General features: G+C 42.5%; 1 protein-coding gene across 1 annotated transcript; it reads right to left on the bottom strand.

Moving 5' to 3' along the window:
• Positions 1-979: 979 nt before the first annotated feature.
• Positions 980-10,970, bottom strand: LOC120027198 (zinc finger and BTB domain-containing protein 22-like). Its single transcript, XM_038972089.1, has 4 exons — positions 10,703-10,970; positions 5,704-5,921; positions 3,783-4,593; positions 980-2,406 (listed from the first exon to the last, which is right to left on the bottom strand). Exons 2-4 carry the CDS (start codon positions 5,914-5,916, stop codon positions 1,313-1,315), a joined length of 2,118 nt encoding a protein of 705 aa, XP_038828017.1. The 5' UTR covers positions 5,917-5,921; positions 10,703-10,970; the 3' UTR covers positions 980-1,312.
• Between the last annotated feature and the right edge of the window lie 7,232 nt (positions 10,971-18,202).

Raw genomic sequence — 18,202 nt, 5'->3', positions numbered from 1 at the left:
ATCTGACCGTAAGGCGCTAGAGTGTAGTGCTACCGGCCAGTACATCACTGGGGCCAAGCTTCCTGACATCAAGGACCTATATACTAGGCGTGTCAGAGGAAGGCCAAAAAATTGTCAAAGACTCCAGTCATCCAAGTCATAGACTGTTCTCTCTTCTACTGCCCAGCAAGCGTTACCAGAGCACCAAGTCTAGGACTAAAAGGCTCCTTAACAGCTTCTATCCCCAAGCCATAAGACTGCTAAACTAATCAAACGGCCACCCGGACTATTTACATTGACCCCACCCTTGTTTTTACACTGCTGCTACTCGCTGTTTACCATCTATGCATAGTCACTTTACAAATTCTCTCAACTAACCTGTACCCCCGCACATTGACTCTGTACCAGTACCCTCTGTATATAGCCTCGTTATTGTTAAGTACATTTGTCTTACTTTTTGATTGATTTTTACTTTAGTTTATTTAGTCAATATTTTATTACCTCCATTTCTTGAACTGCATTGTTGGTTAAAGGGCTTGTAAGTAAGCATTTAACGCTAAGGTGTACACCGGTTGTATTCGGCGCATGTGACAAATAAAATTTGATTTAAATGTTATTCGAAAATAAAATGGGAGATAATGTCTAGATGGCTGGGTTGATGAAAGTGGATTGCAGTGTCCTTGTACAGGTTTTGATCTACTCTGTGTTCTATGGGTCCCAAATGGCACTCTTTCCCCTATATAGTGCACTACAGTACATTTGACCTCATAGTGCACTACATAATGAATATGGTGCCATTTGGGACAGACCTAGCTGCAAACTATGAAAATAAGACATCACCCTTTTTTTTCTTCTTCTTGTGTTCCCTGTATTTACCCTGCATACACTTTCAATTAATATTCAGTAATTTCTTCCAATATTCCTGGGAAGCAAACCACCAGTTATGGCATTATGTTAGTTATCCAATATGACCCTGATAACTTCTTGTTCAAACCATATCTGTGCAAACAAGATTTTATTGTGACTCAAATACATTCACAAGAGAGCTCATAAGATAAATTGGCTCATTTAAATATACAAAATGTACACAGACTCACATCACACAAATGACATGTTTGTGCCCTCTTTTGAGATATCAATAGCATGATGGGATAGTCATTTAAATAAATAAACATAAATGTCCCTCGTAGAATAATTGTTCAAAAACAGGTGCATTAACATGGATCGGAGTGTTAATGGATTATACATGGACCATTATGAGCATAATCAACCAATCTAATACTCAATTCAAGTGCTGTGGGCCCTATATTCCACCTGTTTACCTCATTTAGCTTCAGCTAAACCTGTCGCTGGCTTCCTCCTTAAAGTTGTGACTAACCAGAGTCCTTGACTGAGAGCCTAACTCAGCCCCAACCCCTAACAACCCACTCATCCCAGACTCCGCCTCCCCCTGAAAGTCTGCCTGCTCCACTTTCACCTGCCCGCCCTGTGAGAGAAACCCCTCCCCGAACCCATAAGCATAACCATCGTCCATGTCGGCAGCCGCTCTGGTGTTACTACTGGCAGCAGCGCCATCACAGCTGGCGGCCAGTCTCTCACAGCGGGCCTGGTGGCGCAGGAAACTGTCCCTCCAGATGACCTTCTTCCCACACAGGCCACACTCATAAGGCCGCAGCCCACCATGGGTCTTCAGATGCTTGGTCAAGTGGTGCTTCATCTTGAAGCTCTTGGTGCACACAGGGCAGGCGAAGGGCCGCAGGTTGAGGTGCTGCATCTTGACGTGGCGGTCACGCATGCTCTTCAGGGTGTAGGCCTTCCCACAGTGGCAGAAGTGCACTTTGCCCGTGTAAGGGGCCCCAGCAAGGGAGAGGGAGGAGGAAGAGGGGATGGGGGGTGAGGAGGAAGGGGGGAAGGGAGCAGGGGATGGGGACAGGTGGCAGCTGGATGTTGGGGTACCATCACCATGGGTCATTTCTGCCCCAGAGGGCCAGTTCAACTCTTGGGCCCCCAGGATAAAGTCATTGTTATCAGGAGAGTCAGGTACTAAGGGTCTCTGAGAAACTTGCCCGGTGCCATCCTCAATCTCATCATAGGTGCCCCTTCCAAAAGCACCATCTGCAAATCGGCCAAAGTCCACTTCCTCCTCATCTTCTTCATCGTCTTCTCTTCTGTAGTATTCCTCTCCAGCTTGCGGCCTAGCTACTTGCTGAGACCAGGGACCGGCCTGCCACTGCATCCGGGATGAGGGTGTAGGAGCTGGGCAGGAAGGGCCAGGAATCACATCATCTGGATCCACAACATGGGGAGAAGTCAGGGCTGAGCTTCTCCCCAGCGGTCTCTCCTCTTTCTTCTGCAGCTCCCCTGAGCTCTTTTTCCCCTCTGGCTGTCCTCCCTCTTCAACTTGGTGTACACTAGTGTGGAAGTCTCCTGGAGAAATACAAAACAGAGAGATGTACAATGTACAAAGGACATACACGTAGATAATTATATAATGGTACTCTATTTAAGGTACAGGGATGTGTGCTTATCACATATTGGTGCTGATCATCTCATAAATAGGAGACAATTGTTTAAAATTATCAGCAGTTGAAACAATAAAGCATATTCCCTGCCCCAGTTTCGGTAAAAAGCTGATGGATGGGGTTAGATAAATGTAACCACTCTCAAAAAACACAACATAGCTATGGGTGCATCCATGATTTAAAAATTATAGCCTCAACATGGTTAAAACTACAAAAAGAAAGGAGGACCAAGGCACTCTTCATATAATTAATTAAAATGCCTTTATTTGTATGGCATGTTCAATAGAAACAAAGTTTTAAAAATCCAACGCGTTTCGGCTGCATGGCCTTCGTCGGGGAGTACAAAGAAATTATACAATGTCCTCTTTTGAACAGCTTTTCCAATTAGCCCTAATTTGAAGAGGGAGTGGTTACAAAATTGATGGGACACAACCTAGTAAGCAATACTATACATATTAAAAAGTGAAATACTGTAGCTATGTTATCATAAAAATACAAATCCTAGAAGTATCAGAACACTTAGAAAGGTAGTTCTAACCTTTAAAATATGACTGGGAGAAGTGTCAAGAATAAGAAAGCAATATATTCCATAGTACACTAGAACACAGCAAAACATGAACAACAGTCTAAACATAGCTGAGGGCAATTGAGCGAACTGTCCACTAGATGACAGCAAATGGACCTATCACAACCCTACAGGAAGGGTGAGAAATCCATATCTTCATTTAAACCAGGGTACTTAGTGGCCTGTAGTTTGTAAATCCAAAAACTTTCCCTTTGGTTTAACTGTTTAAGACGGTCCCCTTTTCTAATAGAGGCCGGAACATGATCAATACCCATAGCTTGTAGGGAGGCAGGGTTGCCATGGTGTAAGGACTTGTAGTGCCTTGCCATGGGGTAGTCTTCATTGCCTACCCGTATGGCGTACCTGTGTTCCGCTAAGCAGTCTTGAAGGTGTCACTTTGTCTGTCCAATGTAGAACACCTTGCACTGTAGGCAATGAAGACTACCCCCATGGCAAGGCACTACAAGTATTTACACCGTAAAACAAGCTTATATTTGGGGTTCTGAGGGGTTACGACAGTTGAACTAAGCTCATGTGGCATTTATAAGGTATATTCTTCAAGAATCAAATGGGTACATATCATTAATTTATAAGTCCAAAAATTGATGTAGCAACTGCAGAATGCCCATTTGAGAGAGAGAGACTTTTATAAACAACCAACCCAGGCATATCAATCGCCAAGTCCGGTTTACATTTCACATTCTAGGAGTACATACCAGAGTTTCCTCTCCGCTCAGGCACCTCCCTCTTCTCCTCTTCCCCCATTTCTTCATTTGCTTCAATCCCTCTTTCAGTCCCTCTCTTCTCCTGAGGCTCTTCCCCAAAGCCCCCTCCACTTCCTCTATCCCTGCCATGGAGTTTCTCAGCACTTGGTGGCACTGCCCTCTGTCTCAGTCTAGCTCGCAGTCTCAACGCCTCACCAGGAATCCCCCCATGCCTGGTGTGGCTATGGTCCAGTCCTCTCCCATCATGATGGCTTAGGGGGCTGGCTTTGCTGTGGCTGGACATCCACACCTCCTCACAGCTGGAGTAGTCACTCTCCCCGGCAGGGTGGTAGTCCAGGTGTGAGTCAGCTAGGTGCTGGGCAGGCATGGATATGACTTGCTGGGGTGAGGACCTGGGGCGGCTCCACCTGGGGAACTGCTGGGGCCTCCTCCACGTGGCCAATGGAGGCAGAGAATTCTGCTCCTGGCCATAAGGCCTCCTCTCCTTACCTTTCCCCTCTCTCTCCATGTATAGGCAGTCGGTGCTGCTTGGGGACTGCTGCCTTGAGGAGGCACCGTGGTGTGTGGCAGCTGCAGCATCCCCAGGGTTGCATTCTGCTGGGGGTCGAGGTCTCTTCAGGATCTCTGTACACTTGTCAACAATATGCCACATCTGGAGGAAGCTGGCTACAGTCACGTAGTTGACAATGTCATCACGCACTATGCTCAGTTGGCCGGTGTAGGCTGAACTCAGGACACTCTCAAAGGCCACAGGATCCATGACAGAGGGCAGAGACACTGTCGTCACATTCTTCAGCAACACCTGGTGAAAGTGATAACAAAAAAATTGGATTTCACAATAGAGGTCCACAAGGCTCCACCTGTAGCCGAATATCTGAGACGGGATCTGAGCGTGTCCGGATCCAGAATTCGAAATAATGTCACGGGTCTGATAAAATTACACATACCCGTGACAATCCTAACTGACTTGTCCGGAAGAACCCATATAGCTGGAACGCGACTGCTGCAGTAGAGCGAGAGAGAAATATTATTTATGCTGCTGCTCTTTGCTTTTCACAAGAGTGGCGAGTGTAGCTTGTTGTTGGCCAATCATAAGTCATCAAAGCAACAACAAGCTACAGTCAGAGCCTTCCTGTGGGGCAAAAGGAGATAGGCTACAATGACCAAGAGCCAACAGGTAGGCTACTACTTTATATTCTGAATGGAGTTGTTGTTTGTAACTGTGTAGGACGAGAAAGCGCATGCAGCCGCCATTAGCCTAACTAGCTTCTCCCGGTTTGATGCAGTCAAGACAGGTATTATGTAATCATATTCGATGATAAATAACCTAGCTAGGGCAACTAATAGTCTATTATAGCATGAGTCGCCTTGGTTAGTTGCGGTCTCTCGTCTCTCCCTCCCTCCTCCATTTGTCACTCACACTCAGTAGCCCACACACACAGAGAGAGAGAGAGCATGGCCCCTGCTAGAGCTTCACCTCTATCTACCTCAATTTATTAGCTCCGGTTACTAAAGTAGCTTAAAAATGGACTTTTCTGCTGCTTCCCTCACTTGATCTGTTGTACTCAGGTCCATTTGGAACGCGTCTCTATATTGTAGAAAAGTATTTATGTATATCGGGTCCGGATGGGAAATACCAGATCTATTTCGGAACGGGTCCAACTTCAGATAGACAACTCTCACAACAAATCACAAGTTTGTGTAGGCTTAAAAATGTGGGCGGGAATTGTGCTAGGGCAACAAACGGATAAGGCAGTGACGTACGAAAGCCAGATCTCCCCATCACTGCCTTTTCCTCTATGCCAAACTGACCTTGTTAACGAACAGAGGTGTAAGCCAGAACATTGGTACATTGTGTCAACCCAAGAAAGACTACTAGTACACACACTCATATAAACACTGACAGACAAACCTGATCGTGAAAGTATGGCGAGGAGGCAGCCAGCACACAGCGGTGGGCCCTGAACACCTGTCCCTGCACCTGTATGGAGAGGTCACAGAGCCGTCCTTCTTCCCGCTGTCGATTTAGGCTGTCCAAAACTGCTGCACGCACACCGGGGAAACATACTTGAACCATCGGGCCAGCAGGGGCACCAGAGACTATGCTAATGCAGCCCTGATCCATTGAGCCTAAAGCCAGGGAAGAAGAAAATTGTGTTAGCTAGCTAGCAGTAAAGGTTAGTGCTATCTGGGAATCCTTGGGACGTCCCTACCCAAAACCTTAATTTGTGATGGGGGGGATAAATCGATACCTTTACATATCAGGATATTATTTTTCTGCTAGTTGGCACAACTCCAGTATTTTTCCTTCATAGCTTGTTTTCAGCACTTTTTTTCCCATGACTCATCAAAACTTTCTCATAGCTCTTTCTTGTCCCTCTGTAGCCCAATATTGGACTAAAAGAGCCTAACGTTACTCCTTAGCCCAAAGACCCTGCACGTTCCGTTTGTCTCTGGAAGCCAAAAACAGCCAAATACTCTATTTAAAATGTGAATCGATTCTCAATTTCAGTACGGTTCTCTAATTTCATATCACACCAAAATAATTTCAACAAATGCAAAACACACACTTTACACTCTTTTACCTCAGATGCAACCAACAGTATTTTTCAGTGACAACAAGTTTGTGCCATCTGTCTTCCGTTTAATAACCACAGGTAGTCCACACGGTCTTACTCTGCTTTCCATAGACAAGCGCTGTAACATGGAAATATGGCCCTAAGCCTACTTTTTCTTCTTCGATGAGGTTTAATGACGGTTGGCATCCAATAAATGTTGGGATTACTGCCACCTTCTAGATAATCCCTTTATACTTTGCTTGAAAATAAAAATGTTAAATCAACAAATACCCTACCATCTAATCCACCACCCTACTCCACTATTTAAATATATCTAGTTCTACCTCAGGCCAACAGCCTGAAAGGATAGGACACCACCACTCAACACACCCTGTAACTCTGATGTCAAATCTCGCACACCCAAATACCTCTCTGCAGCTGCCACCACAACCTCAACCATCCTTGCAGCAACCATTGCTATAAAATGCAAAAAATCTAAATCTTACTGAAGCATATATTACTTGTTGGCCTATCCCTCTGTACTGGTACAGATCTACTACTCCTCTCAGGATCCCTCCCCCTTGACCCATTTTCCACCACTTTCTTCACTGCCTATTGTATACGACAACTTCTGCAATACTCTAACCCTGGAAACCTCAACCTGCCTCTCTCGCACAGGACAATTCTGATCCCGAGCCCCATGGGCACCCCTACAATTAACAAATACCACTACTTTCCCCAATGCTACACATTCCTTTGTCTCATGTCCTTCTGCACACTTCTCACACCTAGGAACCTCCCTCCTACACACTGCTGCCACTTGCCCATAAGCTTGACACCTGTAACAATGTAATGTTGTCAGCACAAAAGCTTGTACAATATCACTTGAAGTATACAGTGCCTTCGGAAAGTAATCAGACCCATTGACTTTTCACATTTTGTTACGTTGACTTATTCTAAAATGGATTAAATAAAACTATTTCCTCAATCTACACACAATACCCCATAATGACAAAGCGAAAACAGGTTTTTATAAATGTTTGCAAATTTATTAAAATCAGAAAACATAAATAACTTATTTACATAGGTATTAAGACCCTTTGCTATGAGACTCAAAATTGAGCTCAGGTGCATCTTGTTTCCAGTGATCATCCTTAACACGTTTCTCCAACTTGTTTGGAGTCCATGTCCAATCAATTGAATTTACCACAGGTGATTTGGAAGGTCCCACAGTTGACAGTGCATGTCAGATCAAAAACCAAGCCATGAGGTCAAAGGAATTGTCCGTAGAGCTTCGAGACAGGAATGTCGAGGCACAAATCTGGGGAAGGGTACCAAAACATTTCTGCAGCATTGAAGGTCCCCAAGAGAACAGTGGCCCTGATCATTCTTAAAAATGGAAGAAGTTAGGAACCACCAAGACTCTTCCTAGAGCTGGCCACCTGGCCAAACTGAGCAATCGGGGGAGAAGGGCCTTGGTCAGGGAGGTGACCAAGAACCTGATGGTCACTGACAGAGCTCCAGAGTTCTACTGTGGAGATGGGAGAACCTTCCAGAAGGAGAACCATCTCTGCAGCATTCCACCAAATCAGACCTTTATGGTAGAGTGGCCAGAAGGAAGCCACTACTCAGCAAAAAGGCACATGACAGCCCGCTTGGAGCTTGCCAAAAGGCACCTAAGGACTCTCAGACCATGAGAAACAAGATTCTCTGGTCTGATGAAACCAAGATTGAACTCTTTGGCCTGAATGCAAAGCATCACGTGTGGAGGAAACCCGGCACCATCCCTACGGTGAAGCACGGTGGTGGCAGCATCATGCTGTTGGGATGTTTATTAGCGGCAGGCACTGGGAGACTAGTCAGGATCGAGGTAAAATATGAACGGAGCAAAGAACAGAGCTTGTGGCGACCTTCCAAGCTTGTGGCGTCATACCCAAGAAGACTCAAGGCTGTAATCGCTACCAAAGGTGCTTCAACAAAGTATTAGGGTCTGAATACTTAGATTTAAAAAAAAATATATATATAAATGAATTAACAAACATAAACATTTAAAAAAGTTTTTGCTTTGTCTACATGGGGTATTGTGTGTATATTGATAAAGGAAAAGAGTATTTCATACATTTTAGAATAAATCTGTAACCTAACAAAATGTGGAAAAGGCCATGGGGTCTGAATACTTTCCAGAGGCAGTGTATAACCTAACATCACTTTGTCGGGCAAAGACTCAACATTAAAACTCAAAAGAACAGACCTACGGCTCTTCTGTTTCACCACTCACGCCACCCTGTCAGCGTCGCGACGAGCATCACAAACACAGGGAATCTTCCCCTTCAATTGGTCAACGTTCACATTTCCACTACCACAGGATTCACTCCTTTAAATAGCACCCTTGTCTTGAGAGCAAAACAATTAATATCTCAAATAAAATGTTATTGGTCACATACACATGGTTAGCAGATGTTAATGCGAGTGAAATGCATGTGCTTCTAGTTCTGACTATGCAGTAAAATCTAAGCAATCTAACATTCACAAGAACTACCTTATACACACACAAATGTAAAGGGATGAATAAGAATATGTACATATAAACATATGGATGAGCGATGGCGTGCGGCAGAGGCAAGATGCAGTACATGGTGTAGAATACAGTTGAAGTCGGAAGTTTACATACACCTTAGCTAAATACATTTAAAGTCAGTGTATGTAAACTTCTGACCCACTGGGAATGTGATGAAAGAAATAAAAGCTTAAATAAATAATTCTCTATTATTCTGACATTCCACGTTCTTAAAATAAAGTGGTGATCCTAACTGACCTAAGAGAGGTAATTTTTACTAGGATTAAATGTCAGGAATTGTGATACACCTTAGCTAAATACATTTAAAGTCAGTGTATCACAATTCCTGACATTTAATCCTAGTAAAAATTACCTCTCTTAGGTAACCTCCAATTGACTCAAATGATGTCAATTAGCCTATCGGATGCTTCTGAAGTCATGACAATTTTCTGGGATTGTCCAAGCTGTTTAAAGGCACAGTCAACTTAGTGCATGTAAACTTCTGACCCACTGGAATTGTGATACAGTGAAATAATCTGTCTGTAAACAATTGTTTACATTGGTATAACCAATGAGGAGATGGCACGTGGGTATCTGCTTCTACAAACCAATGAGATGGGAGGCAGGACTTGCACAGCGTTCAGTGTCACAATTAGAACTGACTTCTATTTTAGCGCTTGGCAACGCAGACACTCGTTGGTGCGCGCAAGCAGTGTGGGTGCAATAATTGAATAACATGTATGTTTTAATTTATTTTTCGATGCGAGCGGTGTTGTCAGCATGTGAGGTAAAAAACGCACTGTAGGTCACCACAACGTGTACACAGGCGAACTGTTAGAGCGCTCACCAAGTAGCCATAACCTTGTTAATAATGAGTTACCTGAGGTAAGCCTACAAGGTTAAGCAGAACAATGGGAAGGGAATATATCGTTCGGAAGGCGAGTTGGTGCCCTATAGAACTAATAGGGGCTGGCAGGGTGAAACATTAACCTAAAATAAGGCGTTTTTTCGCGATTACTTAAACACTACAGCAAACAGCTGGGACAAATAGTACGAAACTGGGCTCAATGGCGGATGCAATGAACTCGTTTCTATTAGAAAAAAATACCTTTTTAGAAATGTCATGTGCCCAGCCTATCTGCGGCTGATATAGTGAGCAATATGTTTGGAACATCGAATCGCATATAGAAATCGTGAGAATCACAATACATATCGCATCGGAACTTAACTAAGTATCGTGATAATATCGAGGTCCCTGGCAATTCCCAGCCCAAACATTTACCTTTTTAAATGACAACTTCAATGGGGTAGGGACGTCCCAAGGATCCCTGATAGCAAGGACCTAGCAGTTAGCTACCTTTGCTTTTTAGCTAGTCCGCTAACTTCTAGCTAGTTATCTAAGCTGTGAATATATAGTTAACTAGCAGTCGGGCTATGGTGGTGGAGGATAATTTACCCAATATTGTATTGACCTAGTGCCTTCAATATTCCTAGGTTAACGATAATCTTATATGTAGTGGGGATGTATCTAACTATATTAGCTAGCTAGCTACAACAGGAAAGGGTTGAAGGGACTAACGTTATATATACGCAGCCCTAACCGTACCGCCATTTATTGCCAGTCTGATATTATAGCTAGGAATAGTGAACATCAGAAATACCGAAAATTGGCTAGTTTGCTTGTCCATTCACCTCAGTGCGCTCAACTCGTAGTCAGTAGCTAGTCAGGCTAACAGTAGCTAAATCAGTACGAAACAAAATGTGCAATTCCACAATAGCTTTTGCTAGATAATTACCTCTGTTTTAAGGTTCTCAAAGCGAAACGAGTCTTCAAAATATGCCAGCAATTTCAGCTAAAGCACATTCTATGCAGCGTTGTTCAATCACCCCGTCCTCGTTTGGTAAAGCACACTCGACTCGACAGTTCCATCATGGGTGTTGGGTGTGAGAACTTGTCTGTGACTGTGCCCATAGAGCTACCAACCATGGCTAACTCATGGAACTACTAAAATCATCTACGCATCTATCCCTCGTTATTTATTGTCTCCTAGATCCTTGAATGAGTAGGTGTGTACAGACGTTTGTCTGATACTATACGTGTGAATGTACAATACCAGTCACATATTTGGACACACCTACTCGTTCAAGGTGTTTTCTTTATTTGTACATCATAACTATGAAATAACACATGGAATCATGTAGTAACCTAAAAGGTGTCAAATCAATCAACATATATTTTAGATACTTCAAAGTAGCCACCATTCGCCTTGATGACAGCTTTGCACACTCTTGGCATTCTCTCAACCAGCTTCACCTGGAATGCTTTTCCAACAGCCTTGAAGGAGTTGCCAAATATGCTGAGCACTTGTTGGGTGTTTTTCCTTCACTCTGCGGTCCAACTCATCCTAAACCACCTCAATTGGGTTGAGGTCAGGTCATTGTCCTGTTGAAAAACAAATGATAGTCCCATTAAGCACAAACCAGATGGGATGGCGTATCGCTGCAGAATGCTGTGGTAGCCATGCTGGTTAAGTGTGCCTTGAATTCTAAATAAATCACAGACAGTGTCACCAGCAAAGCACCATCACACTTCCTCCATGCGTCACGTTGGGAACCACACAGAGATCATCCGTTCACCTACTCTGCGTCTCACAAATACACAATGGTTGGAACCAAAAATCTCACATTTGGACTCATCAGCCCAAAGGACAGATTTCCACCGGTCTAATGTCCATTGCTTGTGTTTCTTGGCCCAAGCAAGTCTATTCTTATTGGTGTCCTTTAGTAATGGTTTCATCATAGCGCTTGATGGTTTTTGCAATTGCACTTGAAGAAACTTCCAAAGTTCTTGAAAGTTTCCAGATTGACTGACTTTCATGTCTTAAAGTAATGATGGACTGTCGTTTCTCTTTGCTTATTTGAGCTGTTCTAGCCATAATCTGATCTGCATTTGGTCTTTTACCAAATAGTGCTATCCTCTGTATACCAGCCCTACCCTGTCACAACACAACTGATTGGCTCAAATGCATTAAGAAGGAAAGAAATTCCACAAATTAACATTTAACAAGGCACACCTGTTATTTGAAATGCATTCCAGGTGACTACCTCATGAAGCTGGTTGAGAGAATGCCAAGAGTGTGCAAAGCTGTCATCAAGGCAAAGGGTGGCTACTCAAATCTCAAATATATTTTGATTAGTTTAACACTTTTTGGTTCCTACATGATTCCATATGTGTTATTTCATAGTTTTCATGTCTTCACTATTGTTCTACAATGTAGAAAATAGTACAAATAAAGAAAAACCCTTGAATGAGTAGGTGTGTCCAAACTTTTGACTGGTACTGTATATATTTTATTTATAAAAAAAAAAAGCAAATGTGAATGCGATACTCAAGTTCTGTTCACAAAATTATCACGAGATAGCTAGCTACCTAGCTTGGTTAGCAAACGTTAGCTAGCTATCTAAGTTTAGCGAGCTACAAATAGTTAGATAGATGGGTATTGGCGCATATTTAGGGTATTAAACAGGGGAAAGAGTCTTAGAAGTGGTTTTATATTATATATACAGCGGCTTGCGAAAGTATTCATCCCCCTTGGCATTTTTCCTATTTTGTTGACTTACAACCTGAAATTAAAATGGATTTTTGGGGGTTTGTATCATATGATTTACACAACATGCCTACCACTTTGAAGATGCAAAATATTTTTATTGTGAAACAAGAAATAAGACAAAAGAACTGAAAACTTGAGCGTGCATAACTATTCACCCCCCCAAAGTCAATACTTTGTAGAGCCACCTTTAGAAGCACCTTCAGCTGCAAGTCTCTTGGGGTATGTCTATATAAGATTGGAACATCTAGCCACTGGGATTTTTGCCCATTCTTCAAGGCAAAACTGCTCCAGCTCCTTCAAGTTTGATGGGTTTTGCTGGTGTACAGCAATATTTTGCTGGTGTACAGCAATATTTAAGTCATACCACAGATTCTCAATTGGATTGAGATCTGGGCTTTGACTAGGCCATTCAAAGACATGTAAATGTTTCCCCTTAAACCACTCAAGTGTTGCTTTAGCAGTATGCTTAGGGTCATTGTCCTGCTGGAAGGTGAACCTCCGTCCCAGTCTGAAATCTCTGGAAGACTGAAACAGGTTTCCCTCAAGAATTTCTCTGTATTTAGCGCCATCCATCATTCCTTAAGTTCTGACCGTTTCCCAGTCCCTGCCGATGAAACACATCCCCACAGCATGATGCTGCCACCAACATACTTCACTGTGGGGATGGTGTTCTCGGGGTGATGAGAGGTGTTGGGTTTGCGCCAGACATAGCGTTTTACTTGATGGCAAAAAAGCTCAATTTTAGTCTCATTTGACCAGAGTACCTTCTTCCATATGTTTGGGGAGTCTCCCACATGCCTTTTGGCTAACACCAAACGCGTTTGCTTATTTTTCTTTCTTTAAGCAATGGCTTTTTTTCTGGCCACTCTTCCGTAAATCCCAGCTCCTTGGAGTGTACAGCTTCAAGTGGTCCTATGGACAGATACTCCAATCTCCGCTGTGGACCAAACGTGTTTGCTTATTTTTTTCTTTAAGCAATGGCTTTTTTCTGGCCACTCTTCCGTAAAGCTCAGCTCCTTGGAGTGTACGGCTTAAAGTGGTCCTATGGACAGATACTCCAATCTCCGCTGTGGAGCTTTGCAGCACCTTCAGGGTTATCTTTGGTCTCTTTGTTACCTCTCTGATTAATGCCCTTCTTGCCTGGTCCGTGAGTTTTGGTGGGCGGCCCTCTCATGGCAGGTTTGTTGTGGTGCCATATTCTTTCCATTTTTAATAATGGATTTAATGGTGCTCTGTGGGATGTTCAAAGTTTCTGATATTTTTTTATAACCTAACTCTGATCTGTACTTCTCCACAACTTCATCCCTGACCTGTTTTGAGAGCTCCTTGGTCTTCATAGTGCCTCTTGCTTGGTGGTGCCCCATGCTTAGTGGTGTTGCAGACTCTGGGAACTTTCAGAACAGGTGTATATATACTGAGATCATGTGACAGATCATTTGACACTTAGATTGCACACAGGTGGACTTTATTTAACTAATTATGTGACTTCTGAAGGTAATTGTTTGCACCAGATCTTATTTAGGGGCTTCATAGCAAAGGGGTGAATACATTTGCACGCATCGTTTTCTGTTTTTTTGTTGTTGAATTATTTGAAATTATTTTTTACATTTCACTTCACCTCACCAATATAGGCTATTTTGTGTATGTCCATTACATGAAATTCAAATGAAAATCCATTTAAATTACAGGTTGAAATGCAACAAAATAGGAAAAATGCAAGGCACTGTACCTCCTCCATTGTCCATACATTCACACAAACACACACTCACACACCAAAGGATTGAGATAGCCTGGTTTGGTTATCTTGTTCTATTTAGGTGTAGTCGCTCACCTCTCTCTCTGTCATTGTAAAGTGTGTGTGCCCGGGCTGTGTTCAGTAGATAACAACATTGTCGAAAGTTCAGATATAAATTCATTGTCTAGATATTATCTATGTGTGTTTCTGCCAGGCAGGTCTAGCAAGTGATCACATCATCTCTATTCATTAAATTAGACCTACTACTATCTTCAACGTGTGCATTTTCATTCATCTGAACTGAAACCTTTTGATGCAGTTCTTTATTTATGCTCTTTATTGAAGCTGGGTTGTATTCATTAGAGCACACAACATAATAAAACGTGTTTCCAAAAAACAAAAACAAAAAAGCATTTGATATTGCACAAGTTCAGATAATATTATTACGTGTTGTGCCTTCTAAACATTACCCTGTCCTTTACTGACTTCTTTTCTGTCCGTCTCTGGCCTGTTGTTATTGTTGTATTGACGATGTTGTCTTCTGTTCTTATTTCCCCAGTGGCCTGGCTGCTTTGGGCTGGTGTTAAGACAATTATGTTCTCAATGTTCATAAACTGAACTTCAATTAACTTCTCAGTCTGCAACCCAGAATTTGTAAGATACTGGTTGAAATGAAAACAGACAGAGGCCCAGCCTACAATAGTAAAATGTGTATTCACGAGAACGTTCTGAAGTCCACAATACAAAGACATCCATTTTATAGCGGCGCACATCATTCCACACAAACAGTAGATATCCTATACACATACTGTTCCACTACCCAGCCGACAAAGATTAGGGAGACCGTGTGAATCACTCCCTGTCCTCCCCCAAGATTAGGAAAAGCGTGAGAAGTACTCCCTGCCCTCTCCCAAATCTCTGTGGCCCCTAGCCAAGGTCGGCACCGAATTTTGCTTAGACAGTCTGTGTTTAAGATACTATAGAGACATATTGTACAGATATATTGTTTTACCCTAATTCTGACTAAAACTACACACATCATTTATTATAATTTTACTGACTAAAACTACACACATCATTAATAATAATTTTACGATTCTAATCAATTTCATACAATTATATGGTTTCAGGGTGGAATATTCGAATCATTCATTTAAACATATAAATTCCTTTCACAGCTGGGCTACCCTATAATGACAAAGCAAATACAGTTTTTTATTTATTTTTTGCTAATTTATTAAATATAAAACACTTAAATGTCACATTTACATAAGTATTCAGACCCTTTACTCAATACTTTGATGAAGCACCTTTGGCAGCGAATACAGCCTCGAGTCTTCTGGGATTTGACGCTACGAGCTTGGCACACCTGTATTTGGGGAGTTTCTCCCATTCTTCTCTGCAGATCTTCTCATGCTCTGTCTGGTTGGAAGGGGAGCGTCGCTACACAGCTATTTTCAGGTCTCTCCAGAGATGTTTGATCAGGTTCGTGTCCGGGCTCTGGCAGGGCCATTCAAGGACAATCAGAGACTTGTCCCGAAGCCACTCCTGTGTTGTCTTGGCTGTGTGCTTATGGTCATTGTCCAGTCTGAGGTCTTGAACGCTCTGGAGCAGGTTTTCATCAAGGATCTCTCTGTACTTTGCTCCGTTCATCTTTCCCTCGATCCTGAACAGTCCCTGCTGCTGAAAAACATCCCCACAGCATGATGCTGCAACCACCATGCTTCACCTTAAGGTGGTGCCAGGTTACCTCCAGACGTGATGCTTGGCATTCAGGTCAAAGAGTTCAATGTTGGTTTCATCAGACCAGAGAATCTTGTTAATCATGGTCTGGGAGCCCTTTGGGTGCCTTTTGGCAAGCGGGGTGTTTTGTGCCTTTTACTGAGGAGTGACTTCGTTTGACCACTACCATAAATGCCTGATTGGTGGTGCTGCAGAGATGGGTCTCCTTCTAGAAGGTGCTCCCATCTCCACAGAGGAACTCTGGAGCTCTTTCAGCGTGACCGTTGGGTTCTTTGTCACCTCCCTGACCAAGGCCCTTCTACCTCGAATACTCAGTTTAGCCAGACGGCCAGCTCTAGAAAGAGTCTTGGTGGTCCCAAACTTCTTCAATTTAAGAATTATGGGGGCCACTGTGTTCTTGAGGACCTTCAATGCTGCATAATTTTTTTGGTATCTTACCCCAGATCTGTGCCTCGGCACAATCTTGTCTCAGCGCTCTACGGACAATTCCTTCGACCTCATGGCTTGGTTTTTGCTCTGATATGCACTCTCAACTGTGGGACCTTGAATAGACAGGAGTGTGCCTTTCCAAATCATGTCCAATCAATAGAATTTACCACAGGTGGACATTTCAAGGATGATCAATGGAAACAGGATGCACTTGAGCTCAATTTCGAGTCTCATAGCAAAGTGTCTGAATACTTATGTAAATTAGGTATTTCTGTATTTTATTTTTAATACATTTTTGCTTTGTCATTTTGGTTTATTGTGTGTAGATTGATGAAGATAAAAAAAACGATTTAATCAATTATAGAATAAGGCTGTAACGTAATAAAATTTACAAAAAGCTGTTAGGTTCTAATTTTTCAGAGTAAATAACTCACAGACACTAGAGAAGCTTAACCAAGTTTAATTCTTCCCAAAGTGTCGACACAGCTGTATTCAGACGAAGACATGTTTCCACCATTACAAGTATATATACTCCACTTTAGACATTCTTCCTTCTCTCCAATCCTTACATCTTATGGTTCGACAGGAAGAGGATAATAGGATAATAAAACATAATTTTTCCCTTCAGGGGATCTGACCTGACCTCAACCCCTCCTTCGCCTAATCCACAGATGTCCACCCACTTCCCATATAGCAATCCTGTGACATCCTCCCGTCCACCGAACAGATTCCAAAGCCATCTGTCTTTCTACAGAGAACCATTAACTTCTGATGTAAAAACCAGTATCTTACACTCCTTTATATGTTCAAAGTTTACCCCGAATCCAAGTCAAGGTGTCTGAATACATTCTGAATGCACTGTGCACACACATACTTTACTTATTTACGCAAGGCTCATTCCATGGTAAATGAAATGTGTAGGCCTATTTGATCCGACCCCCTTTTGTGAAAAATGTTGAAGTTGAATATTAGTCTGTTACTACCACAAGATGGTCATATCTTCTTCCTTCCCATCCTGACTGTGACTTACATTTACATTTTTTGGTCATTTAGCAGGCGCTCTTATCCAGAGCGACTTCCAGTGGGAAGAAAAAGTATGTGAACCCTTTAGAATTACCTTGATTTCTGCGTAAATTGGTCATAAAATTTGATCTGATCTTCATCTAAGTCACAACAATAGACAAACAGTCTGCTTAAACTAATAACACACAAACAATAAAAAAAAATTATGTCTTTATTGAACACACTTTGTAAACATTCACAGTGTAGGTTGGAAAAAGAATGTGAACCCTTGGATTTAATAACAGTTTGACCCTCCTTTGGCAGCAATAACCTCAACCTGTAGTTCTGCGTATCAGACCTGCACAACGGTCAGGAGGAATTTTGGATCATTCCTCTTTACAAATCTGTTTCAGTTCCACAATATTATTGGAATGTCTGGTGTGAACCGCTCTCTTGAGGTCATGCCACAGCACCGTTCGTCGTATGAATCGGACCAAGGCGCAGCGTTGTATGCGTACATTTTATTTATTAAAGAATGAACACAGAACAAACTAACAAAAATAACAAAACGAACCGTGAAGCTATATGAATAGTACAGCCAGGCAACTAAACATAGAACAAGAACCCACGAACACAAAAGGGAAAATGGCTACCTAAATATGATCCCCAATCAGAGACAACGATAAACAACTGCCTCTGATTGGGAACCATATCAGGCCACCATAGACATACAAATACCTAGACCTACAAAACCCCTAGACATACAAAAACCCTAG

The sequence above is a fragment of the Salvelinus namaycush genome, chromosome 32 (genome assembly GCF_016432855.1).
Source record: "Salvelinus namaycush isolate Seneca chromosome 32, SaNama_1.0, whole genome shotgun sequence".
NCBI classification, from domain to species: domain Eukaryota; kingdom Metazoa; phylum Chordata; class Actinopteri; order Salmoniformes; family Salmonidae; genus Salvelinus; species Salvelinus namaycush.
Note: the sequence above shows the minus strand (reverse complement) of the source record. Positions and strands in the feature narration are given on the sequence as shown.

Bases quoted from the DNA above. Each gene is read 5' to 3' on its own strand.
- LOC120027198 (XM_038972089.1), bottom strand. From the start codon at position 5,916: ATGGATCAGGGCTGCATTAGCATAGTCTCTGGTGCCCCTGCTGGCCCG. The intron at 4,594-5,703 runs GTTTGTCTGTCA...CACTTTCACCAG, and splicing joins CGCCATACTTTCACGATCAG to GTGTTGCTGAAGAATGTGAC. The intron at 2,407-3,782 runs GTATGTACTCCT...GTATTTCTCCAG, and splicing joins TGAGCGGAGAGGAAACTCTG to GAGACTTCCACACTAGTGTA.